The following is a 26722-nucleotide window of genomic DNA, read 5'->3' as shown; positions in this document are numbered from 1 at the left end:
ACCCCCTCCAAGGGCCCTGGTGAAGACAGCCAGGCGCTGGGACAAGAGATTCTGCCCCAGGTATACTAATTTCAGTACTGGAGAGAAGATCTCTGTAAATTGCTAAACCTGCATTGACTGTGAGGGCAAGCTGATGTCTTCATTTAAGTGTCATCCCCACGAATTCTTCCACAAAGCCCTCTTCATGTACACACCCTCATAAGATTCAGCCCAGGAACCTGTGTGGCTCCCAGGCTGTCTCCTGAAGCAGCCGGTCACCTGCCTATCTCTTGCACTGGACTCTGGGGAAGGGCGCCTTCCTCCTCTGTTCAATGCCACACACACCACACACGAGGCACTCCACAAGTGTTATTAACCTTAGACTTAACAAAAACACATAGATTACTTCCCTTCAATTCTCTTTTGATCATTTTTTTTCCACTACTATGTGAGCTAAGCATAGTTTGTATTTATTGTTAAAACTTTTTGAACACTTGTAGTGCAATTTCTCACTTGCTTATTGGAAGTGCTAAGTATAATTAACTTCAATTTGGTAATTGAGAAGCTTGGTTTAGTGGGTAGTGTAATTTTTTAAAAAATTATACTGATTTGGCCTTTGCGGCCCCGCGCGAGATCGACCCTGGAGGCAACTGAACCACTTTGGACATGAGCGGCGCCCCCAAAATGCCTCCAAACTGTGTGCTGGGAGCTTCTGGCCCAGGCGCTGCCGGCAGGGTATGCTCTTTTCTCTCTCAACTCTTTCTTTTTGAACGCAGCGAGGCTATAGCCGGTTTTTAGACTCTACAGGAAGCCCGGGATAGCCGATGGGCGGGACTTCCGGATCCGCCCTGTGCCGGCCGACATTTAAGCACAGAGCCATGTGGGGACGCTCCTTTGCGGCCCCGCGCGAGATCGACCCCGGAGGCAACTGAACCACTTTGGACACTAGCGGCACCCCCAAAATGCCTCCAAACTGTGTGCTGGGAGCTTCTGGCCCAGGCGCTGCCAGCGAGTGATGCAATTACCAAAAGAATTTTCCTTGGACTTCATATAGAAATCCAAAACCTAATATCTCTTGATTGTCAGCAACGTGTAAATGTTCCTTTTTGGCAGGGCTTAACGTGGGGGGAAACTCCAAACAATAGTACTAAGTTTTTTGTTAAAGGGTAAAAGATTGTAGCGATAGAATTTTAGGCAGAATTTTCCCTGGACTTTGTATAGAAACCCAAAACCGCGCGGCCGCGGCAGCCTAATGTCATCTAATCATCAGCAATATGAAATGGTTCCTTTGTAATGGGTTGGACTTTGGGGGGACCATAATAGGGTTAAAGTTTGTAGCGACGTGTAATTTCTGGCTGTACTTTCCCTGGACTTTATACAGAAATTCAAAGCCGCGAGGCCACTGCCATGGCCGCGCAACCTATTGTCATTTAATCATCACCAATATGAAATGGTTCCCTTTTAGCGGGTCGGACTTTGGTGGGAAATCCTAACAAGAATAGTAAGTCTTTTGCTGAAATATTGAAGGCCACCAAAGTGGTAGCCATCTCTATAGACTGAACTAAGCCATATCCCCACGCCGGCTGAGAAGAAATATCCTTCTTTCTCGGGAAGAAACGCGGCATGGCGTTAACCATAGTATGATGTCCATTAAGCTGACACGGACCTGGTGGCGTGGGAATCGGATACAAGGGAATAAATTATTATGTACTTGGAACAGCGGGACGCTGGTGGAATCTTGAGCCGGGGCCGATACCAGCATATTACTTTTGGTTCCAGAAACTGCTTGCAGACATTCTACCAGACTATCAACTAAGCCAGAGCCCCACGCCGGCTGATGACGAAAAATAACCATCTCTTTTGGTTTGTTTTCCCTTTGTCAGGCAGCGTGGTGATTACTAAACAGGCGTGATCTCGGTGGCGCGGGACGAGGGAGGAAAAAAATAGAAAAGTTATGTAACAAACAGCGGGACTTAATATCTCTACATTCTCAGCAATGGAGAGCCATCAAATGCTTCCTTGACAGTGGGACTGTCTTCTCTTTTTTGGGGGGAAACCCTAGCAACAATAGTGAATTATGTGTTGAAACATGGACTGCAACCAAGATAAAGTGTAAACGAAGTGAAACTTATCACTTACAAGGGCGGGGACTGGGGGGGTGGGAGGGGGCGGGAGGTATAATGGGGTGGTTGGTGATGGAATATGGGCACGGGTGAAGGGAAGGGTGTTTGAGTATTGTATAACTGACATAATCCTGAGAACTATGTAACCCTCCACATGGTGATTCAATAAAATTTAAATTAAAAAAATTATACTGATTTGGTATTAATAAAGTAATTGATTTCTTTTCAGAATGAGAAAAAGTGATTAAAACAAGTAATATTCATAAGGTCATAAGGCTAGGGCAATAGCTCAATGTACTGTCTCATATCCCTGGTGCATCCAAGGCCCAGGTTTCATTTTAGCTCCCACTTCACCTTCTGAACCCTTCTGGTGGCCCCCAGCACCACTGTGGAGGTCCTTTCGCACCCCAGAAAGTTATATTCCTATTGAAAGAGTCCACTAGAACCATTACTGGTATAGTCAATACTAGGTCTTTAAAATTCTTATATATGTGAATATATAAAATATGTATTGACATACATACATAACAGTATATGTGTATATCAATTGCCTTCTAGGTGTCCTAATGAATTTGCTTTTTAATTTATAACTCATTTAGAATTCATGAAACTGTATTTTCTATTAAAAAGGTATATGTTCTAATACCTATAAAAATATCAACATATCTCAAAATTCTTTAAAGAAGGTACCTTAAGAAAGGACCATAGAAGTCACAATTGAATAATATGTTTTAAGAAAAGTCCACAGAAGAATACTTTAAGAAGGACTGTGGATCTTTCAATTGAATAATGTTTTGCAAAGTCAATTTTACTTACATGTAGGAGGCAAACGTGTTACCATGTAGTTTTTTTTTTAAGTGAGATAACTTTTATTTATTTATTTATTTTGCTTTCTTTTGGTCACACCTGGCAATGCTCAGGGCTTACTCATGGCTTGGCACTCAGGGATCACTCCTGGCCATGCTCAGGGGGACTGACTATATATGGAGGGATGCCAGGGATAGAACCTGGATCGGCTGTGTGCAAAGCAAATGCCCTGTCCACCCCTGGAAGCAACATTTTAGTAAGACTCACCTTTCTCAATAGTAATTTTCACCTCCCTGGATGTGATTATTTACAAAACAAACAAGTCAGAGTCACACATTAAAATCATTACCTAGGGGCTGGAGTGATAGCACAGCGGGTAGGGCGTTTGCCTTGCACGCGGCCGACCCGGGTTCGAATCCCAGCATCCCATATGGTCCCCTGAGCACCGCCAGGGGTAATTCCTGAGTGCATGAGCCAGGAATGATCCCTGTGCATTGCCAGGTGTGACCCAAAAAGCAAAAAAAAAAAAAAAAAAAAATCATTACCTAAAACCTCAATGTGAAGGTGAAAAAGACTGCGGTCTAGAAAACAACCCCCCTTGAATTTTATTAACAAAGAAACAAGAAAATGCTTTTTATGCTTTTAATGGATGTATTTGTAGTTCAGTAAAAGTAGTAAATGTTAATGTAAATTATTTCCTTAAGAATTAATCCTTATTTTGTACAATCACTTTGTTATCAAGCAACATTTATGGACAGTTCCCTGGGTCTACAGTACTGAATTTTCTAACCATTGTGTATATTTTCTTTGCCAAACTTGAATGGTTCCTTACACCCTGAAGAAGAATGGCTTGGTATTATAGCATCACCAACTGAAGTCTCTTGATAAAATGTTTTCTCTTTAATTCATTACAAAATGGCAATTTTCTCAAACCCATATGATTTTATCTTTTTTTTCTTCTGCTACTGTGAACTAAAACCAGTTAAAACTAAGTTATAAACAATACAACCAACTACAGAGGATAGTCTATCTTATGCAGGATGTTTTAAATGATATTGATGTTTTATATTACATATCTATGTTTAGTATACTTTGATCAGTAAAAAGTTAGAAGTATATAAATGAATAAATAACAATATTTGTTGGGGAAAGTTAATGGATTCTCTTCACAATAACAAAAACTTGGCTTTATTCATTTTTTTAGGAGTGTAGTAGAATAGTTTAATATTAACAAAGAGATCTTGCTGTTCTTACGCCCTCAGATGCTTAGTTAATTCAGTTTCAGGTAACAGAAAAAACTCCTAATTTTTATTGCTAGAATATTATTCCTTGGCTACATGGGGTTATCAGATTTTAGGCTGGCTTTGTCACTCACACTTTTGTGAACGTTTCCTATTTCACTGTTTACTTTCCCAAACAGTTGTTTTCCTAAAAATCCATAAATCACTATGGGAAGTCATTGGCAATAATAATTAGATAATGACTGATAAGAATGATCAGAAGTCTCATGGGCTGGGATTTCTGTTGCTATGATAAAAAAGCTCTATCTTGTTAACTAGCTTTGTAGAGAAGCCTTTTGGGATGAGAAATGCGTATTTCCAAAGAAACCATTCTTCATGCTTATTTGACAGCTAAAATGTCTCTGGTTCGATGCATCACTGGTATTTAGGGTAGAATCTACATGCAGTTTCTTCAGCAAGCTTGTTCCATCAGGAGCACCCAGCCACCAAACAGATGTCTCACGGCTTGTCATTTTGTCTCTGTTCACTGCCAAGGAGGTTGCAGATTCTCCCACAAAATCCACTGCCAGACTTCAAACAGAGGCTGTTTTGCTTCAACTATCTATCAAACCTAAAAAAACAAATTTTAAGAAATAGAGCAAATTAACAGAGGTTTTATAGTATTTAAAAAAACTATACAAGTTTGGTGTCTACTATAATTTTTATTAGTTTGGTTTTTGTTCTGGGTCACACCTGGCGTTGCTCATGGATTACTCCTGGCTCTGCACTTAGGAATTAATCCTGGTGGTGCTTGTGGGACCATATGGGGTTCTTGGGAGATCAATCCCCTTAACTGCGCTATCTTTCTGGCCCCTATGATTTTTGGTTTAAAAAATAATATGTTAGCAAGAAATGGAATCAATTTGGGAATTATTTTAGATTCTACTTAGAGGACTTCCAACACAGATAAGTTACAATACTTAACATTCATTGTTTTTTTGTTTTGCTTTGGGGCCACACTCAATGTTGCTCAGGGACCACTTGTGGTGGAGTTTGGGGACCATTTGGGTGCTGGGGATTGAACCTGGATCGACCTTACCCACTGTACTACTAAGCTCTCTCCTTTAATATTTATTCTTTTTTTCCCCTTTTTTTGCTTTTTGGGTCACACCTGGTGATGCACCCGGGTTACTCCTGGCTCCTCATTCAGGAATTACTCCTGGCGGTGCTTGAGGAACCATATGGGATGCTGGGAATCGAACCCATGTTGGCTGCGTGCAAGGCAAACACCCTACCCGCTGTGCTATCGCTCCAGCCCCTAATATTCTTATCTCAAATGACTTCAAAAATCTTTTTAAAATGTAAAAACTCTAACATCTAACAAACGATGCTACATACCCATTAGCCGTCTTAAAAATAATCAACAATTCCATTTGTGTTTTTGTTTTGGGGGGCATATCTGTGGTGCACAGGGTTTACTCTTGCTCTGTGCTCAGGGATCACTTCTTGTGGTGCCTTTAGGGGACTAGATGAGGTGCTGGAGATGGGCTGGCTGAGTGACAGGCAAGCGCCCAGCCTGCTCTCCTCTCCTCTCCCGCTTGACATTTTCAGTACCTCTCGATAATAGTTTTATGTTCAAGCAGTTCCTTCTCCTATGCTTTCCTCCTTTCAGACCGAGAAAAGCCAAATGAAGCAGGGCCAGAGAGACAGTTCATAGATCAGGCACTTGACTTGCACACACCCTATTCAGGTTCAGTCCCCAGCACAGCATGGCCGTGGGCTTGTGTGGTGAATGATGGGGTGTGGCCCTGGAAGTTCCTCGCCAACCACATCCCCAGGCCCTTGCACAAAACTTCGAGCTTGACACTGCTTGGAAAGTCCCCGAGTTCCCTGCCTCCCCCAGATGAAAAATAGCCAAATGAGCTTGGTCAGTGACAGAATGAAGACAGTAGAATTTACTTGCATGGGTACCTTCCAAAAAATATGGATTCCAGAAAAATCTTCAGAATATCTTACTTATGATTTTTTAAAATTTACCGCAATTAGTTATTTCAGCCACAATCTGTCAAGATCGCTCTTTCCCCATTATAACTTCCCATCATTCATATTTTCTTCTTCAGTTATAACTATAGAGCAACAGTGGGCATTTCTGAGCTTTTATTAAGGATTGTATAAGATGCTTTTTTGAGGTATGTTTTGCAATCTCTTCCACAAAATATATATAACATATAAAAGTTATATATACACATAACTAATATGAAACTTTATAGCACTTAAAAAATAAATTCAGCGGCTGGAGCGATAGCACAGCGGGTAGGGCATTTGCCTTGCACGCAGCCGACCCGGGTTCGATTCCCAGCATCCCATATGGTCCCCTGAGTACCGCCAGGAGTAATTCCTGAGTGCGGAGCCAGGAGTAACCCCTGTGCATTGCCGGGTGTGACCCAAATATCAAAAAATAAATAAATAAATAAAATAAATTCAGTAAGTTTTGTCCAAATCTGATAATACTAAAAGTTACATTATATTCTTAAGAGTTAAAAATTTGAGAGTGACCTCAGTGAATTATCAACTAGCAAAGAAACAACGAAATTTCCCAAAAACCATGCCAAAGAAAAACAGAAATAGTTTCTCTATTCTTTCTGCAATAGCCACGGCTATTATGGGCAGGAGCGATAGCACAGCGGGTAGGGTGTTTGCCTTGCACTCGGCCACCGGGATTCTATTCCTCTGTCCCTCTTGGAGAGCCCGGCAAGCTACCGAGAGTATCCTGCCCTCGAGGCAGAGTCTGGCAAACTACCCTTGGCGTATTCAATATGCCAAAAACAGTAACAACAAGTCTCACAATGGAGACATTACTGGTGCCCGCTCGAGCAAAATTGTTGAGCAATGGAATGACAGTGATACAGTAATACCGTGATTATGTCTGGAGATAAGGCTCAGTAGGAGAGCACTTGCTTTGCATGTGTGAGGCCCTCAGGTTGTGAGGTTTTTTTTTTGGGGGGCGGGTGACCTAGACGTGTGCAGGACTTAGTACTGTCTCTGTTCTTAGGGGTCATTTCTTTCTTTCCTTTTTTCTTTAAAAAAATTTTTTTTTTTTTGCTTTTTGGGTCACACCTGGAGATGCACAGGGGTTATTTTTGGCTCTGCACTCAGGAATTACTCCTGGCGGTGCTCGGGGGACCATATGGGATGCTCGGGTCAGCTGAGTGCAAGGCAAATGCCCTACCCACTGTGCTTTCGCTCCAGCCTCAGGGTCACTTCTGATGGTACTGCGGGGATCATTTGTGGAGCTAGAGTTTGAACACTGGGTCAGCAGCATGCAGAGGGAGAGAGTCCCTGGGTTTGAGCCTCAGAACTGAAAACAAAAATAAGGAAAAGAACAAAATAATAAGAAAAAAAGGAACATAATTTGGGAAGAGAGAGAAAAAAATAGTAGAAAAGAAAAAGTAGAAAAAAGAAAAAATACAGTAAACAGTTATTGTCAAATAAAGAGGTAAACACATGTATGTAATCTTTCCAAAAGTAGGATAATAGCATTATGGAGCAGTTAATAATTCATGATTTATTCTAAATTAATATAATTATAATTTATTATATCCCATTGCTCATCAATTTGTTCGAGCAGGCACCAGTAACGTCTCTCATTGAGAGACTTATTGTTACTGTTTTTGGCATATCCACTACGCACGGGTAGCTTGCCAGGCTCTGCCGTGCGGGCTCCATACTCTTGGTAGCTTGCCAGGCTCTCCGAGAGGGGTGGAAGAATCGAACTCGGGTCGGCTGCGTGAAAGGCGAACGCCCAACCGCTGTGCTATCGCTCCAGCCCAATTTATTATATAGCCATCAATTTTCATATAGTGGGTCTTCCAAATTCTATTAAATTTCTGGTTCCATAAATCTTGGTTCTATTGCTGAGGGAGATAGTATTATTATGCTTGTTTAAGTTTATTTAAATTTGGAGAAATTAAGTAACTTTCAAAAGGTCACAGAGTTATCAGTAGGTAGATAGTACAGGAGTCAAGGCACTTAACCCTATTCAATACCCAGATCACTGATGCTTTCTGAGCATAACTGGGTGTAGCTCAAAAGTAAATATAATAGGACTTTCTTATACATCAGTCCAGATGTTGCTTTGAAGATGTTGCACACTTACTTTTTTTCTTTTTAAAAAATGAGATTTGCAAGCTCTCACTATTTGCAGATGATATGATACTATATTTAGAGAACCCTAAAGCCTCTACCAAGAAGCTCCTAGAAACAATAGACTTGCATAGTAAAGTCGCAGGCTATAAAATCATTACCCAAAAGTCCATGGCTTTTCTATATGCAAATAACGAGAGAGAAGAAAGTGACATAAGAAAAGCAATCCCATTCACAATAATCACTGTCACTGTCACTGTCATCCTGTTGCTCATCAATTTGCTAGAGCGGGCACTAGTAACGTCTCCATTGTGAGACTTTTTGTTACTGTTTTTGGCATATCAAATACGCCATGAGTAGCTTGCCAGGTTCTGCCTTGCGGGCGAGATACTCCCGGAGGCTCTCCGAGAGGGACGAAGGAATCGAACCTGGGTCGGCCGCAGGCAAGCCAAATGCCCTCCCTGCTGTGCTCCAGCCAATCATGCCTCTGAATCCTGAATATCGTTCACAAACATGCCTCAGAAAATCAAGCACCTTGGAATCAGCTTAACTAAGGAGGTAAAGGACCTGTACAAAGAAAACTACAAAATGCTACTTCACAAAATAAAAGAGGACACGAGGAAATGGAAACATATCTCCTGCTCATGGATTGGGAAAATGGCAAATGTCAAAATAGCAATATTCTCCAAAGCATTATACGATTCAATACGATTCCTATAAGGATATCTATTAAATTCTTCAAAGAAATGGATCAAACACTCCTGAAATTCATATGGAACAACAAACCCCCATGAATAGCTAAAGCAATTCTTGGGAAAAAGAAGATGGGAGCATCACCTTCCCAACCTCAAGCTCTATGACAAAGTGGGAATAATTAAAACAGCATGGTACTGGAACAAAGGCAGAGCTGCAGATCCATGGAACAGGATTGAATATCCTTACACACACCCTCAAATATATGATCATCTAATCTTTGATAAGGGATCAAGAAATGTGAAGTGGAGCAAGGAAAACATCTTTAACAAATGGTGCTGGCAAAACTGGACAGCTATATGAAAAAAAAGGGGGGGGCTCAGACCTCTACCTAACACCATGCACAAAAGTCAGATCAAAATGGATTAAAGACCTCAACATCAGACCAGAATTCATCAGGTACCCTGAAGACAAGATCGGCAAAACCCTTTAGGACATTGAAGGTATCTTCAAAGATGACACGCCACTGGCCAAGCAAGTGGAAACAGAGATAAACAAATGGGACTCCCTTAAACTAAAAAGCTTCTGTAGCTCAAAAGAAAAAAAAAGTGACCAGAATACAAAGACAGTCTACAGAATTGGAAAGGATATTCACCCAATACCCATCAGATAAGGGGTTGATATCAAGGATATACAAGGCACTGGTTGAACTCTACAAGAAGAAAACACCCACCCCCATCAGAAAATGGGGCAATGAAATGAACAGAAACTTTCTCAAAAAAGAAATCCGAATGGCCAAAAGGCACATGAAAAAATGCTCTTCATCACTAATCATCAGGGAGATGCAGATCAAAACAACAGTGAGTTATCATCTCACACCACAGAGACTGGCCCACATCCAAAAGAACAAAAGCATCTGGTGTTGGCATGGATGTGGGGAGAAAGGGACTCTTCTTCACTGCTGACTGGGCATGCTGACTGGTTCAGCCCTTTTGGAAAACAGCATGGACGTTTCTAAAAAAATTAGAAATTGAGCTCTCATTTGACCCAGCAATACCACTTTTAGGAATATATCTCAGAGAAGCAAAAAAAGTATAGTAGAAATTACATCTGCACTTGCATGTTCATTGCAGCACTGTTTACAGTATCCAGAATCTGGAAAAAATCCCAGTGCCCGAGAACAGATGACTGGTTTAAGAAACTTTGGTACATCTGCACAATGGAATACTATGAAGCTATTAGGAAAGATGAAGTAATGAAATTTGCATATAAGTGGATCAACATGGAAAGTATCATGTTAAGTGAAATGAGTCAGAAAGAGAGGGACAGACATAGAAAGATTGCACTCATTTGTAGAATATAAAGTAACAGAATGGAAGACTAACACCATAACTACTACTAACATAGTAGAGATAAGGACCAGGAGGATTGCTTCATGGCTAGGGAGCCGGCCTCACATGCTGGGGGAAAAGGCAGCTCAGATAGAGAAGGGACCACCAAGTAAAGAATGCTTGGAGAGTCCTCTTGGGATGGGAGATGTGTGCTGAAAGTAGACAGACTATAGGCCGAACGTGATGGCCACTTAATACCGGTATTGCAAACCACAACACCCAGGAGAGAGAGAGCAAAAGGGAATGCACCTGCCACAGAGAGGGTTGTGGGGGGGGTGTTGTGGGGTGGGGGGAGGGTTACTGAGATTATTGATGGTGGAGAATGGGCACTGATGGAGGAATGGGTACTCAATTATTGTATGACTGAAACATAAGCACAAAAGTTTATAAGTCTGTAACTGTACCTCACAGTGATACATTAAAAAATTAAATTAGATTTAAAAATGAGATTTAAATCAGTAGATTTTTGGTGAAGCATATTACATTCCATTATGTGGGTGGTTCCCATTCAACACACTGAAGACCTTAAGAAAAGTCCCTGAAGAAGAAATTCTGCCTCCAGATGGTTTTTGCATCCAAAACGCTTTCCAGGGTCTCCAGTCGGCTCCAAGCCTTGTGATTTCAGGTTTCTTAGTTTCCACAGTTGCATGTGTGTTTCCTAAAAACATCTCTCTCTCCATTTTCTATTAGTTTTGTTTTTTTACACAATGCATGACCAATATAAGAAAAAATACAAAAACCATATGCTACTTATACATATGTTACTGGATGGTACCTGGTTGATCTTGGCCATTCATTAAATCTCTTTAGACTTAGTTTCATAATCACCATAAGCACATTATATTAGACCAGAGTTTCTCGACTTTGTCATAAGTGCCATTTGGAGCTGGGTAATTCTTTGTGGGTGGTGGGAGGGTCTGGCCTAAGCATTTAGGATTTTCAGTAGCATCCCTGTTTCTGTCCACTAGATGTCAGTACTACCACCCAGTTATGACAACCAAAACTAGTTAAAGATAAAGAAAGGGGACAAAATTCCTCTCAACCAATTTGAGCACCACTGTATTAGGGCTTTTTGTTTCATTTTTAGGCCACATCCGGCACATCCAGCCCAGTGCTTAGGGCTTACTCCTGGCTCAAGGATCATTCCTGGCAGAGGTCGGGGACCATATGGGATGTCAGGAGACCATATGGGATGACCATATGAGATAGAACCCAGATTGGCCCTGTATAATGCAAGCGCCCTATGTGCTGCCCTATCTGTCAAGCTCCTGTATTAGATCATCTTAATATTTTAATATGAGTATATGAATAGGACTGGAGTGATAGCACAGCGGGTAGGGCGTTTGCCTTGCACGCACTGACCCAGGTTAGGTTCCTCCGCCCCTCTCGGAGAGCCCAGCAAGGTACCGAGAGTATCTCACCCGCAAGGCAGAGCCTGGCAGGCTCCCCGTGGCATATTCAATATACCAAAAACAATAACAACAAGTCTCTCAAGGAGACGTTACTGGTGCTCGAGCAAATCGATGACAGTGACAGTGACAGTGAGTATATGAATATTGTAAGAGAGTATGTATATACTGAGGCAGCTTTGGAAATTTCAGAAGATTTGCCACTTATTCCTCTTAGTGGGATGCCAGAGAGATGACTATTTAATATGCTATAGTTGTTAAAAATACAATTTGTTCAGCTCCTTTAAGAGAAACGCAAAAAAATAAAAAAGTTGAAAGGAGAGAGACCAGAATTATTGGCAATATTAAGTTCTTTGCAATGGGTAAACTGCAGACATCTTCAGAATTTTATATCAGCTGCAGTGATAGTTCTTAGTTGGGAAAATGACTGTCCCTTAAAATAAAAGCCACTTACGACATTCCTGAAGTGGTGGATGTCTAGTTTCTCAGAGGAACAGATTTTGTTAAAGTCTGCTTGGTGTTGCGATACTTTTTGCCTTACAAACAGAATTATTTTCCCCAAAAAAACTTGCGTGAGTTGAATATCTGGGTACCAGTTGCCCGAAGTAGGAGAGAAAAATGCAGAAATACTCCACTAGATGGCGATGTATCTGACTGTCCCACCAGACATGAAGACCGTTTTCGTCTGTTTTGGGCCCACACCTGGCTTTGCTCAGGCCTCACTCCTATCTCTGTGCTCCCTTCTCACTCCTAAGTCCTAGAGGGGCCTGAAGGATCATAATGCAGCTCTGGGGGATGGAACTCTGATCCACGCAGGCAAGGCAAGCGCCCTACCCGCTGTTGGATCTCTCTGGCCCTACAAAGGGTTTTGCATGAACTTTTACCCCAGTACATTTTTTTCTCAGTACTTTTATTCAAAATATATGAAATTTCAATCAACTTCCAAAGTACTTTCAAAGAAACCCCAAAGAAATTTTTCAAAAAAACTTTCAAATTTTCAAAGCACTGTCAAAGAAATGTCAAAGCCAGGCTCCGGTTCAGATGGCATCAAAATCTATTTTCATTGCAAAAGCCTTTATCTTTTCTCAATCTAAATTACTGAAATAGTCAAGTTACTTAATAATGTTACTATAGGACTGGAGCGATAGCACAGCGGGTAGGGCGTTTGCCTTGCACGCGGCTGACCTGGGTTTGATTCCTTTGCCCCTCTCGGAGAGCTGGCAAGCTACTGAGAGCATCCGCCGAATGGCAGAGCCTGGCAAGCTGCCCGTGGTGTGTTGGATATGCCCCAAATGGTAACAACAAGTCTTACAATGGAGATGTTACTGGTGCCCACTGGAGCAAAATCGATGAACAACAAGACAATAGTGCTATGACAGTGCTACAGGGCCACTACTAGCAAGTACACTATCACTGTCACTGTCATCCTGTTGCTCATCGATTTGCTCCAGCGGGCACCAGTAATGTCTCCATTGTGAGACTTGCTACTGTTTTTGGCATATCAAATACACCACGGGTAGCTTGCCAGGCTCTCCCATGTGGGTAAGATACTCTCGTAGCTTGCCAGGCTCTCTGAGAGGGGTGGAGGACTCAAACCCGGGTCGGCTGTGTGCAAGGCAAACGCCCTACCCACTGTGCTATCACTCCAGCAAGTACACAAAATTTGAAATAAACCCATTTTGGCTTTGAGTTTTGAGCCACACCCGACAGGACAGTACATACTCCTGGCTCTGCACTCGGTAATTGCTCCTGGCAGGTTTGGGAGACCATACGGAATCGGCCACATACAAGGCAAATGCTTTACCCACTGTACTATCACTCCAGCCCCAATATAAACCCATTTTAACTTTCACTTCTTTAACACTTCACACTTAGCAGTCTGAGATATTAAAAAAGGCAGAAGCTGGAATGCTATGCAGAACTTTGAAACACAAAATGGTGCTTCAAAATAGTTCAGTGACTTGGAGATCTGGTTACGGAATTTTTAGAATGGAAACTTGATCACTATACATCAGGGTAACTGAGTAGTCTCATATCAAAAGGAGAAGTGCTAAGGGTTTATTTAAGCAATGAACTTCTAACTGGCAAGTTGTCAGACTCACAATGAACTCATTTGAAGAGCAGGTCATTGTCCCTGTATGCATGAGTCAAAAGCTGCCACACTTAGGTTTGCTTTGGTTTTAGTTTAGGAAAAGAGGCTTTTGTGGATTCTCACCAGTGCTGGTCTTAGTTGTCTAATAAAACTGCAGAGGACCTTTAAGAAGAACAGGGATAGCCGTGAGAGGTAGGGAGGGCGTGGGCATAGGCAATTACCACATTGCATGCAGTTTCATATCCCAATTCATAATGTAAAATGAAACGGCAAGTAAAATAGTCTCAAAGCAGACTAAAGTTATGTCGAGAACAAACTTAAGCCAAAGAGAAAAAACAGGAAAAATAAATTTTAAAATAAGGGAATCTGTAATAGGCCTGCCTTGCTTTTATGTTTTACATTATGTATCTATTAATCAACAAAAAAATTCAATAACAGTGTTTTTTTCCCACAGAGATTCCACGATAAACAATGGGAAGGATAAGCACAAAAGGTCAGGACAGTGCTAAAGCCAACACAGAATTCCAGTTCAAAGTTTTGTTTACGGAGGGCCTGACTCTAAAATGTATTTCCTTCAGAAATGACTAAAACCGAGTCATTATTTTTCTTGGTAAACATCTTAAAAAGAATTCTTATCAAGGAGCCAGAGACACTTCCAGGAAATCAAGGAAACAGAAACACCCCCAAACATTGTCAATGAGGCACGTATCACCCTAATACCAAAACCAAACAGACACACCACAAAAAAAAAGAAAACTACAGACCGATATCTCTGATGAACACGGATGAGAAGATCCTCAACAAAATATTAGTGAATAGAATCCAGCAACTCATCAGAAAGGTCATACACCACGACCAAGTGGGATTCATCCCAGGGATGCAAGGATGGTTCAACATTCGGAAGTCTATCAACATAATCCACCATATCAACAAAAGAAAAGATAAAAACCATATGGTCATATCAATAGATGCAGAGAAAGCATTTGACAAGATCCAGCACTCATTCATGATGAAAACGCTCACTAAAATGGGCAAAGACGGGAACTTCCTCAATATAGTCAAAGTCATCTACCAAAAGCCTATAGCAAGCATTATCCTCAGTGGGGACTAACTAAGGGCCTTCCCTCTAAAATCAGGGACAAGGCAAAAATGCCCACTCTCACCACTTCTATTCAATATAGTACTGGAAGTACTTGCAATAGCGATTAGGCAAGAAAAAGACATTAAGGGCATCCAGATAGGAAAGGAAGAAATCAAGCTCTCACTATTCGCAGATGATAGGATATTATATTTAGAGAACCCCAAAGCCTGTACCAAGAAACTCCTTGAAACAATACACTCGTATAGTAAAATCGCAGGCTATAAAATCAATACCCAAAAGTCCATGGCTTTCCTATATGCAAATAATGAGAGAGAAGAAAGTGATATGAAAAAAGCAACCACGTTCACAATCATGCCTCAGAAAATCAAGTACCTCAGAATCAACTTAACTAAGGAGGTTAAGGACCTGTACAGAGAAAATTACAAAATGTTACTTCACGAAATAAAAGAGGATACGAGGAAATGGAAGCACATCCCCTGTTCATGGATTAGGAGAATTAACATTGTAAAATGGCAATACTTTCCAAAGCATCATACAGATTCAATGTGATCCCTGTAAAGATCCCAGGACATTCTTCAAGGAAGTGGACCAAACACTCCTAAAATTCATATGGAACAACAAACCCCCACAAATAGCTAAAGCAATTTTTGGGAAAAAGAAGATGGGGGGCATCACCTTCCCCAACCTCAAGCTCTACTACAAAGTGGGAATAATTAAAACTCATGGTACTGGAACAAAGGCAGAGCAGTAGACCAATGGAACAGGTTAGAATACCCTTAAACAAAACCTCAAATATATGATCATCTAATCTTTGATAAGGGAGCAAGAAATGTAAAGTAGAGCAAAGAAACCCTCTTTAACAAATGGTGCTGGCAACACTGGACAGCTACATGCAGAAAAATGGGCTCAGACTTATACCTAACACCATGCACAAAAGTCAGATCAAAATGGATTAAAGACCTCAACATTAGACCAGAATCCATAAGGTACATTGAAAACAAGGTCAACAAAACCCTCCACGACATTGAAGCTACAGGTATCTTCAACAAGGACTCGCCACTGACCAGGCAAGTGGAAACAGAGATAAACAAATGGGACTATCTTAAACTGAGAAGTTTCTGTACCTCAAAAGATACAGCAACCAGAATACTAAGACAGTCTACAGAATGGGAAAGGATATTCACTCAATACCCCTCGGATAAGGGGTTGATATCAAGGATTTACAAGGCACTGGTCAAACTTCACAAGAAGAAAACACCCAACTCCATCAGAAAATGGGGCAATGAAATGAACAGAAACTTTCTCAAGGAAGAAATCCAAATGGCTAAAAGACACATGAAAAAATGCTCCTCATCACTAATCATCAGGGAGATGCAGATCAAAACAACAATGAGATACCATCTCACACCACAGAGATTGGCCTACATCCAAAAGAACATAAATGACCGGTGTTGGCTCGGATGTGGGGAGAAAGGGACTCTCCTTCACTGCTGGTGGGAATGCCAACTGATTAAGCCCTTTTGGAAAACAGTATGGACGCTTCTCAAAAAATTAGAAATAGAGCTCCCATTTGACCCAGCAATACCACTTCTGGGAATATATCCCGGAGATGCAAAAAAGTATAGTAATTGTGATATCTGCACCTATATGTTCATTGCAGCAGTGTTCACAATAGCCAGAATCTGGAAAAAAACCCAGTGCCCAAGAACAGATGACTGGCTAAAGAAACTTTGGTATATCTTCACAATGGAATACTACGCAGCTGTTAGAAAAGATGAAGTCATGAAATTTGCGTATAGGTGGATCAACATGGAAAGTATCACGTTAAGTGAAATGAATCAGAAAGAGAGGGACAAACATAGAAAGATTTCACTCGTTTGTGGAATATAAAGTAACAGAATGGGAAACTAACACCCAAGAATAGTAGAGGTAAGTATGAAGAGGAGTACTCCACAGCTCGGAAGCTGACCTCACATGCTAGGTGAAGAAGCAGCTCTGATAGAGAAGGGATCACCAAGCAAAGGGTGCTAGGTGGGCCCACTAGGGATAGGAGATACAGGCTGAAAATAGACTATAGACCGAACAAGATGCCTACTTAATACCTCTGTAGCAAACCACAACACCCAAAAAGAGAGAGCGAGCAAATGGGAATGCCCTGCCACAGAGGCAGGGTGGTGTGAAGGGGACAGGGTGGGGGTGGTGGGGGAATGCTGGGACCATTGGTGGTGGAAAATGGGCACTGGTGGAGGGATGGGCACTCAATCATTGTATGACTGAAACGTAAGCATGAAAACCAGTAAGTCTGTAACTTTGTCTCACGGTGATTCACTAATAACATAAAATTAATAAAAAAACATTTTAAAAATTAAAAAAAAGGGGGCCAGAGACATAGTACAGAGGTTAGGTCTCCTCTTTTGCACGGGGAAACCCTGATTTGATCATTGGTGCCACAGGATCTTTTGGGCATCACAGGATACAGCCTAATGGCCCCTAAGCATAGCCAATGTGGCCCTTAGAGACCCCCTTCCAGCCAACAACTGAGCACTGACAGTGAGTCCTGAACAGTACCCCGTCCTCCTCAGGCGCTGGCATTGAACCACTGGCAGAGTTGCCTGGCTAAGCATCAACAGGACAGGGCCCTGAGAGGCCATTCCCCAACCAACTCCCAAATGCTCACCAAACAAACACAAACTCTGCCAAATGAGTTAGGATTTAAAGACAATCAGAATCAGGATGGAGGGGGCGAGGGGGGGGGGAAGGAAAGCCTCAACACACAGGCCAAACCACTGACTCTACTTGTAAATGCATCCAGTCCACTGATGCACCTCAAGATGACCCACGGTCTGTACTCCCCATTCCAGAGAAACACTTCTTACGTTGTTATGTGACAAATGCCATGTTCCTCCTCTGGCTCCTTCCTACTCCCACACATAAAGTAAACACATGTTCTGTGCAATAAAGAGCTTCTCGGGCATCTCAGTGTATCAACAGCCTTGATTCAGAGACACAGCCGTAAATCCCGGAAGACAACAGCTCGCCAGAGATCTCTCTAGACTCCCCCACCAAGCCAATTCCATCAGGGCACCTCAGATGGAGCTGGTGTGCCCTCTCAGTCCGCTTCAGATGAAACCTCAATGGCCACAAGCTTCCAGAAGCAAAACCTGGGTACACGGGGTTCGGAGACTAAGACTCCAGTTCACATGGCAGAAACAGAGGTGGGCTGTCCTTTCTCATCTCCCCACCTGCTTGGGGTCCTGGCTGTCACGCCCACAATCTCTCTCCGGGCGTCATGTCAGCACAGCAATGGCCTTGATCCAGAGACTCCCAAAGGAATCCCAAAACGGATTAGCTTCCTACCGAGATGTCTCTGGACCCCAATCACTTACAATTTTAGAATCCAGAAGTGCACGGCCGCTTTTGCAGCAGTGCGAACTTTCATAGTAGTCATAATAAGCAACAGTAAATAAATGATCTAGCATCTGCCCATGGCAGGCAGGCTTGAACGCTGGTGGGAAAATTCGAAATAATGGTGGTGGGAAGGTGTAAGGGTGGTGGGATTGGTGTTGAAATATTGAATGTAATCAATTAATGTGAACAACCTTATGAAAATAAAATCTATAAAGAAAAAGAGTTTCTCAGCAAGACATTACCCCCCTCGCAGATACCTGGTGCACAGGGACATATTACAAGGCTATACAAGTAGTTGAAAGTTCTGGGCATGAGAAATCCTGTTAACAGAACTCAGCTTTTCCCAAATATCATTCCTTCCCTCTCGGCTCCGCTTCATCCACTGGAAATACCCACTAGCATTTTGCAGAGCGGTAATGTTTTCTGGTTCAGAAAATGCATTCCATGAAAGACAGTGTGACATTTTCTTGCCATGATGAAGGAATTGTGAAGATTTAAAAGGCTTACCAAAAGGATCTATTTAATATCCTGAGAGTTAAGATTTTTGCTTAGATTTGGCTTCTTGGTACAGTTGTTTAGTTTTTGTCCTATCATTCTCCTAATTGAAACATCATCTGTATTGGGAAATAGCTGCTTTGTGACTCCTGTAAGAAACAACAAACACACACACAAAACACCAGTGAATTTTGTTTCCAGTTTGCAAAAAGCAGCACGAATATCCGGGACATATATAAATAAATGAGTATATAGGCAGATTTTAAAAAGTAAAGCAAGCGATAAAGATCTATGTAATAAATGAAGCATACATATTTGTCTTCCTATGCTACCACTCAACTTTAATCTTGTTTTCCTTGAACGCCCCTGGCTTAGAAGTGTAATTTTATTATTTCCCAGGATCAAGATGAAACACCTCGGTTCTGTGATACAGGAAATTCCTAAAATTAGTTGGATATTTACCAAGAACATATGTTTTTCTAGATGATCATATTTAATGAAGTTCACTAAAGGCCATTAGAGTAAATCAAATTCATCTGTATTTTAATTTAAATTTATTATTTTTTTGGGGGGAATAGGCACAACCAATGCTGAGGGGTTACTACTGACTCTGCACTCAGGAATTATTCCTAGCAGTGCTGGAGGGACCATATGGGATGCCAAGAATTGAGCCCAGGAAACAAGGCAAATTCCCTAACTGTTGTTCCCGCTCCAGCTCCTAATCTGTATATATATATTTTTAAACAGGATTAGGGATATAATTAAGGGAAAAAAGAAAATATAAGCTATTACTAAAACTTTATTTGCGAAGATATTAAACACTTTTTTACTAAAGCCAAGAATTTTACAAATCTAAACTTTAATTACAAAAAATTATTTTCATTTTAATCATTGCTCTGAGGGTTAAGTTCCTCTACAGGATTTCCCATATTTAATAAAAGTTTTAGCGCATTCTATAAAAAAACATTTTTTTCCTTTTTTTTTTGGGTCACACCCAGTGATGCACAGGGGTTACTCCTGGCTTTGCACTCAGGAATTACTCCTGGCAGTGCTCAGGGGACTAGAAGGGATGCTGGGGATTGAACCTGGGTCGGCCACGTGCAAGGCAAACGCCCTGCTCGCTGTGTTATTGCTCCAGCCCCAACAACAACATTTAATGGAAAATAATTTTAAATTCATGTGACTGCAATCATAGTATCACCTATGATTTCTTGAACTTCATTCTGATTCATAGCTGGCTTTACGGCCTTGTCCCTCGAAGTAGAAGATTTTGCTCCAGTCAGGCTGTGTGTGGCCATGTACTCATTAGTGTAAAGTACTTGCATTAAATCATTAATAAACTTCTGAGGCTTGCTCTTGTTACAGCGGGCAATCTGCCATTTTTCAATCTTGAACTGAAAAGTAAAAAAAAAATAACTAAAATTGGAAAAAATAAAAGGAGAATAAAGTCTGGAAAAAAATGTATTGCTGAGCTGAAAAACATACCAGAAAATGAAATTGACATTCTTGAAGGTGATGCTATTATTTTATCTTATATTTCAAGGGTTAGAGTGTCATGTTATCTTTGAGATAATTTCTAATATTCATGAGGTCTGTTCCAGTGTGTATACAAACTCTTCTGCTGCCACCTGGATTTGGTGCTTTAAGGATGAGTCCCATTCTCCACACTTCCCACCAAATAAGGTAGGCAGAAAAATGGCTCACTGAATTTATACACATGGCATCCCTAGCTCCTGTGACTATATTAGTTTATAAGGGAAGGACAATTTTGTAGAGACGATTGAAGTTAAATACCTTGGGACAGGGAGATTAGCCTGGATTACCTAGGTGGGCCCAATCTAATCACCTGAGTCCTTAAATGAAGAAGAGGGAGGCAGCAAAATAGGTTAGAAAAAAGAGAAAGGGGGAGACAGAGAGAAAGTTAAGGTAGATTTGAATGCCATGGCAGGATTTGAAGGTGGCAGAAAAGGGACATCAACCAAGGAAAACAGTTGGACTAATCTTCAGTATATAGTCAGCAAGAAAACAGGAACTCACATCCAGGACCACAAAAAACTGAATACATACACCGCACAAATGAGTTGGTAACAGACTCTCCTAGCGAACCCCAGAGAGGAGCAAACCTATGAAGACCTTGATTTTACCACACATCTGACTTTCAGAAGTCTGAGATGACAAATTGGTCCTAAGAAAAGACACTAAGATTATGGCAATTCATTTACATAGCAGTAGGAAACTGCTATACCAAGAGTCAATTATTCTAAATGCTAGTACTCAGCAGTTGCTTTTGTATACCTGATCAGGCTAATACCTGGCTAGAGAAACTGGGAAAGTCAGAATAAGACTGCATTTAGACAGCATGCCCAGGCTGACATTTCCTTTTCTCAAGGATGCAGTTGTCTAAAACATAATGCATAGTTATTCTTCTGCCACTAGTTTAAGAATTTAATAGTTTAATAACTTCCCTCACTGCTTGACTAGTTTTCTGTACTGCATATTTGATTCACAAATAGCACTGCAGCACTGTTGTCCTGTTGTTCATTGATTTGCTCAAGTGGGCACCAGTAACGTCTCCATTGTAAGACTTGTTATTGTTTTTAGCATATCGAATATGCCACAGGTAGCTTGCCAGGCTCTCCAAGAGGGATGGAGGAATTGAACCCGGGTCATCCACGTGCAAGGCAAACGCCCTACCTGCTGTGCTATCGCTCCAGTCCATCACAAATACTACATGAAAAAATAGTTTATTTGTTTTATTTTGTTTTGGGGTCACACCCAGCAATGCTCAGGGCTTACTCCTAGATCTGCACTCAAAGATCACTACGGAGGAGCTCATGGGACCGTACGGGGTCCCAGGGATTGAACTCAGGTTGACTGCATGCCCTACCCACTATATGACCACTTTGGATCCCCCAAATAGTTTCATAAAATCAGGATATTGTGAGTTGACTGGCATTACCTGAAGTTACTGGTCAAACAGTGATCCTTCTTTATACTTTTTGGATTGACCTATAACCCAGGAAGCCAAAGGGCAGCTGTTGTCACTAACCTGCTTCTCCTCAGTGGGAGGCTCTTCTTCAGCTTTCAAGGAAATTGGTGAACTGGAATTAGAATTAGAGTTACTGCAGGTTGAGGCAAAGGAATCCGGGGAGGAGTTGTTGGTTGCTCTCCAGAGGGTGGATGCAGCCGTAGACATGGTTCCTCCACCCTTAAGGAGAGTCTCTGCCATCCCAACCAATTCTTCAAACTGGGTGACTGCCTGTGGTAACACTAAAATGGCAAAGAAAGGGTAACATTTTACCAACTATTTTAACTATAGGGAAAATGGCTATACATTTTTGTGTGTCTATGCAGAGAAATATGTGGAGCAGAGAAATATGTGGAACAGTGAATACTTGCTGCCTTTAGAAAACAAACATGGTGAGAAAAGTAGTTGGCATATATTTTTTAGTAAATAATTGCTTCATCATAGATGAAATATGGTTATTATAATTAAAACGTATATGTACTACGTCACAGCTGAAATGAATGTTTTCAAAAGTTGAGGCTTTTTGTCTAATTGTTAATATTATCTGAAGGTGCTTAATGTCTTTGAGATATTGAGATATTAATATCTCTTTGGAGATATTGAGTCTACGCTCACATTAGTCCAGTGTAAGTGACAAGATAAAGCAAGCCATTTCTAATGAATTAAAATAAATTTTCTATGACCTTTGTGAGTGATTTTCCAGGAGCCAAATTCTATCAAATTAATAGAAATGCATTGCCATATTAAAAATCTTTGCTTTCACATGTTAGAGATGAGTTTTGATAATTAGCTGGATGTTCTCTTTGTTCCTTTTTAAACAGAAACTTACACATTCAAAGGTTTCATGCTTCCATGTAAAATGGTCTTCTCTGTTGTTATATCTAGTTTGTTTCCTAAGGACAAATAACATTTTGTTGGAGTTGGAAGACACCTTGAACCCTGTCTAATTCAATTCCTCAGTTATAGTTGAGGGAAGTGACTGTCGGCAGGTGAAAGGAAAGAAACTTCTTAGGGACTTAAGTAGATTATTGATCCATAATCTTTAGAATAGATTTTATTTAAGAACTGAAAATCAGCATATTGATATCACATTCAAATAAATAGATCTTTGGCCCTATCAGTAGAAAATTAGGAAAATATACTTATGACAGATGTTTTATTTTCCTGATATTTATTGAGCATCTCTCACATGTTGGGTGCTTACTCAGTCAGCAATTATTTATGGAGCATTTAATAACATCAAATATCTTGCTTTTCTTCTATGATAAGGCACTAGTCCAAGACCTTTGCTAAGGCTCATTCATTTACTCCTTATTCCAGCTCTCTGAAATAGGTCTTATCATTACCCTCAGTATACCGATGAGGATAACTAATGAGTGATTAAATACTTCCATTATGTATGAAGGAATTTTATAGAACCATGAATAACAAGTATTAACACTTTACTTATAACAATATTCACTTCTTAAAATAAAACTTATATTTTACTACTAATTTTACATTGGAGGCCACACCTGATGTGTTTAAGGCTTACTCTTACTAGCTGTGCTATTGCTCCTGCCCTGTGAAATTTTTTATATTGTTTTGCTTATGGGTTATTTTTAACATCTGAAAATCATTAGCCCATGGAATATTAGTGCCTTTTCTATTTTATAAAAATTTCAATATTTTTAAAAAGTCTATTAGAATGCCTCCAGCACCATAAGCATAATGTTCTAGTTATTATTATTTACTCCCTTACATACATGCTAAGGATGTTTTTAACTTCTTTGGTTCACTTTTTACTGTTTCTTTTGTGTGTTTGTTTGTTTGTTTGTTTTGGGGCCACACCCGGCAATGCTCAGGGGTTATTTCTGGCTCTGCACTTGGGAATTACTCCTGGCAGTACTCAGACGACTTTATTGAGATGCCAGGGATTGAATCCAGGTCAGCTGCATGCAAGGCAAGTGCCTTATCTGCTGTACTATTTCTCTGGCCCCTGCTTTTTTCTGTTTCTTTGACCACACTTGGCTGCTCTCAGGGCTTACTCCTGAATCTGTGCTCAGTGATCACCCCTGATGGTGCTTGGGGGACTGTATGCAGTTCTTAGGACAGAACTCAGGTTGGTTGCATGCAAGGCAAGTCTCTTATCTGTTACACTATCTCTCTGGCCCGGATTTTAATTTTTTATTTATCATAAGCTGGAGTGATAGTACAGTGGGTAGGTTGTTTGCCTTGCATGCGGTTGACCCAGATTTGGATCCTGGTATCCCATATTCCCCTGAGCACTGTCAGGAGTAGTCCCTGAACAAAGAGCCAGTATTTATCCTGAGCATCGCCAGTGTGGCCTCTCCACCAAAAAATGTTTTTCTTGGGATATTTCTCTTTTAATTTTATAATGTTTTTATTTATTTATTGTTTTAAATTTTATTGAATCACCATGTGGAGGGTTATGTAGTTCTCAGGATTATGTCAGTTATACAATACTCAAACACCCTTCCCTTCACCAGTGCCCATATTCCATCACCAACCCCCCCCAGTATACCTGCCGCCCCCTCCCACCTCCCCAGTCCCCACCCTTGTAAGTGATAAGTTTCACTTCGTTTACGCTTTATCTCGATTACATTCCATGTTTCAACACACAACTCACTACCGTTGCTGGGGTTTCCCCCCAAAAAGAAAAAGACAGTCCTATTGCCAAGGAAGCATTTGATAGTTCTCCATTGCTAAGAATATAGAGATATTAAGTCCCGCTGTTTGTTACATAACTTTTCTTTTCCCCCGATTGCCCCGCGCCACCGTTCACGCCTGTTTAGTAATCGCCACGCTGCCTGACAAAAGGAAAAAAACCGAAAAAGATGGTTTTTTCCCGTCATCAGCCGGCGTGGGGCTCTGGCTTAGTTGATAGTCTAGTAGAGTGGCTGCAAGCAGTTTCTGGAATCAAAGGTATTGCGCTGGTATCGGCTCCGGCTCGAGATTCCACCAGCATCCCGCTGTTCCATGTACATAATTTTTCCCCTTATATCCCATTCCCACGCCACCAGGTCTGTTTGCTTAATGGACATCACACTATGGTTAACGCCACGCCGCGTTTCTTCCCGAGAAAGAGGGATATTTCTTCTCAGCCGGCGTGGGGATATAGCTTAGTTCAGTCTAGAGAGATGGCTACCACTTTGATTGCCTTCAATATTTCAGCAAAAGACTTACTATTCTTGTTAGGATCTCCCACAAAAGTCCGACCTATTAAAAAGGAACCATTACATATTGCTGATGCTAAGATGACATTAGGTCGCGCGGTTTTGGGTTTCTGCATAAAGTCCAGGGAAAGTACAACCAGAAATAACATCACTACAAACTTTTACCCTTTTATGGTGCTCATAAGATGGAGAAACCTAGAGATCCGCAGCAGGGCCAAAAGGGATGCACACGTGTGGGAGGTGGGTTTAAGTATCTATCTGCGGTGGGCGGAGGTCACCGCCTCCGCCCCCCTGGGGTCTCCCCCGCGAGCTTCCTGTTTCAGCTGGCTCGGCGTCTCCATTTTGCGCTCAGAAAGTCATGGACCCTGCACTGTGCTCAGGAAGGGGTTGAGAGAGAGAGGTTAAAAGAATTGGGGAATGCCCGATTTCCACTGTCTCAGCCCGCCGTGGGGTCTTCGATCCCATGTAATTTTATAATGTTTTTAAAGCACAATTTTTAGTTTTTATGTGAAAGTAACTGACTTCAGTATATTAAAGAAGAGTATATTCTGAGGCTGGAGCGCTAATACAATGGGTAGGGCTCTGGCCTTGCACATGGGCAACTGAGAGTCAGTCCCTGGGACCACATGTGGCTCCCCAGCATCATGCCCACCAGGAGTGGTAGTGACAGTGCCAGGAGTAAGTCCTGAGCACCACCAGGTGAGGCCCCAAAACCAAAAGAAAAATCTTTTTATTAATTTTATGCTTATAAAGCAATTTACCATTCAGCTCAATTAGATATTAATCCACATATTACAGAATTTAAACATTTTATAAGTGATTTCCCACATATTTATTTTTAAACTTAAATTTTATATAAGGTTTATAAAATATGAAAACAGTAAGTCTCTATAAATCCATCACCTAATTCCAACTCTCAATCTACTTTTTTCCATTTATATCCTCAAGTTTTTTCTCAGCAACTCAAAGATTACTTCAAACAAATTGTAGACATCACCTCATTTTATCTTTATGTATTTCTGTATATGTCTAAAGATAAGAGATCTAAAAATATAACACCATTATTACAGCCAGAAACACTAAATAGTTTTTATTATCATCTTAAAAACATAACGTTCAAATTTCTCTGATTATCTTGCTTTTTTATTTTTAGTTTGCTTAAATTAGGATTCATAGAAAGTCATTATGTTATAATTGGTTGCTATTTCTTCACATAAACTATAGACTTCCTTTTCCTTCTTTAATTTTTTTCCTTACTAGTTGAATAAAATAGGACCATTTGTTTTGCAGGGGTTCCATAGCCTGAAGTTTGCTGATCATTTAATATAGTCTATTTCTTGTATTTAAGTTGACACTTATATCTAAAGACTTGATCAAATTTAGGTGGAGTTTTAACTTCCATTAGGTGGCATTTACTGCATGATGAGCACTCTGGGATGTCAGCTGTCACCATCACAGCTCAGGTTCACTAAAGGTCACAGTATTCTTTCCTCTTCACTTATTAACCAGAGGAAAAGGCAAATTTCTGTAAAGGCAAACTTCTGACTATTTGGTTACTCTGAGATTCCTTTCACATAGCGATATCAAGGTGAATGCTTGACTTGCGGTGGGGGGTGGTGAGGGTGTTGTTTATTATTGATTTGGGAAGTCTGTAAC

The 26722-nt window shown here is 40.9% G+C and overlaps 1 protein-coding gene across 6 annotated transcripts in view; it reads right to left on the bottom strand.

Moving 5' to 3' along the window:
- Window positions 1-2283: 2283 nt before the first annotated feature.
- The window catches only part of BEND6 (BEN domain containing 6), a 56249-nt gene continuing 31810 nt past the window's right edge, over window positions 2284-26722 (bottom strand). For 5 of the 6 annotated variants that reach the window (XM_055134260.1, XM_055134262.1, XM_055134259.1 and 2 more), the window contains exons 4-7: window positions 21912-22132; window positions 20064-20256; window positions 18875-19011; window positions 2284-4760 (exon numbers count right to left, since the gene is read on the bottom strand). In XM_055134260.1, coding sequence (XP_054990235.1) covers window positions 18884-19011; window positions 20064-20256; window positions 21912-22132 — 542 coding nt within the window. In that variant the 3' untranslated portion in view covers window positions 2284-4760; window positions 18875-18883. Of the gene's footprint in view, window positions 4761-18874; window positions 19012-20063; window positions 20257-21911; window positions 22133-22700; window positions 22784-26722 lie in introns of those variants that run through there. The other variant, XM_055134264.1, reaches the window with a different exon arrangement.

This window comes from Sorex araneus, chromosome 4 (assembly GCF_027595985.1).
Source record: "Sorex araneus isolate mSorAra2 chromosome 4, mSorAra2.pri, whole genome shotgun sequence".
Taxonomy (NCBI): Eukaryota; Metazoa; Chordata; class Mammalia; order Eulipotyphla; family Soricidae; genus Sorex; species Sorex araneus.
The sequence above is the reverse complement of the archived record's forward strand: the minus strand, read 5'-3'. Positions and strand labels throughout refer to the sequence as shown.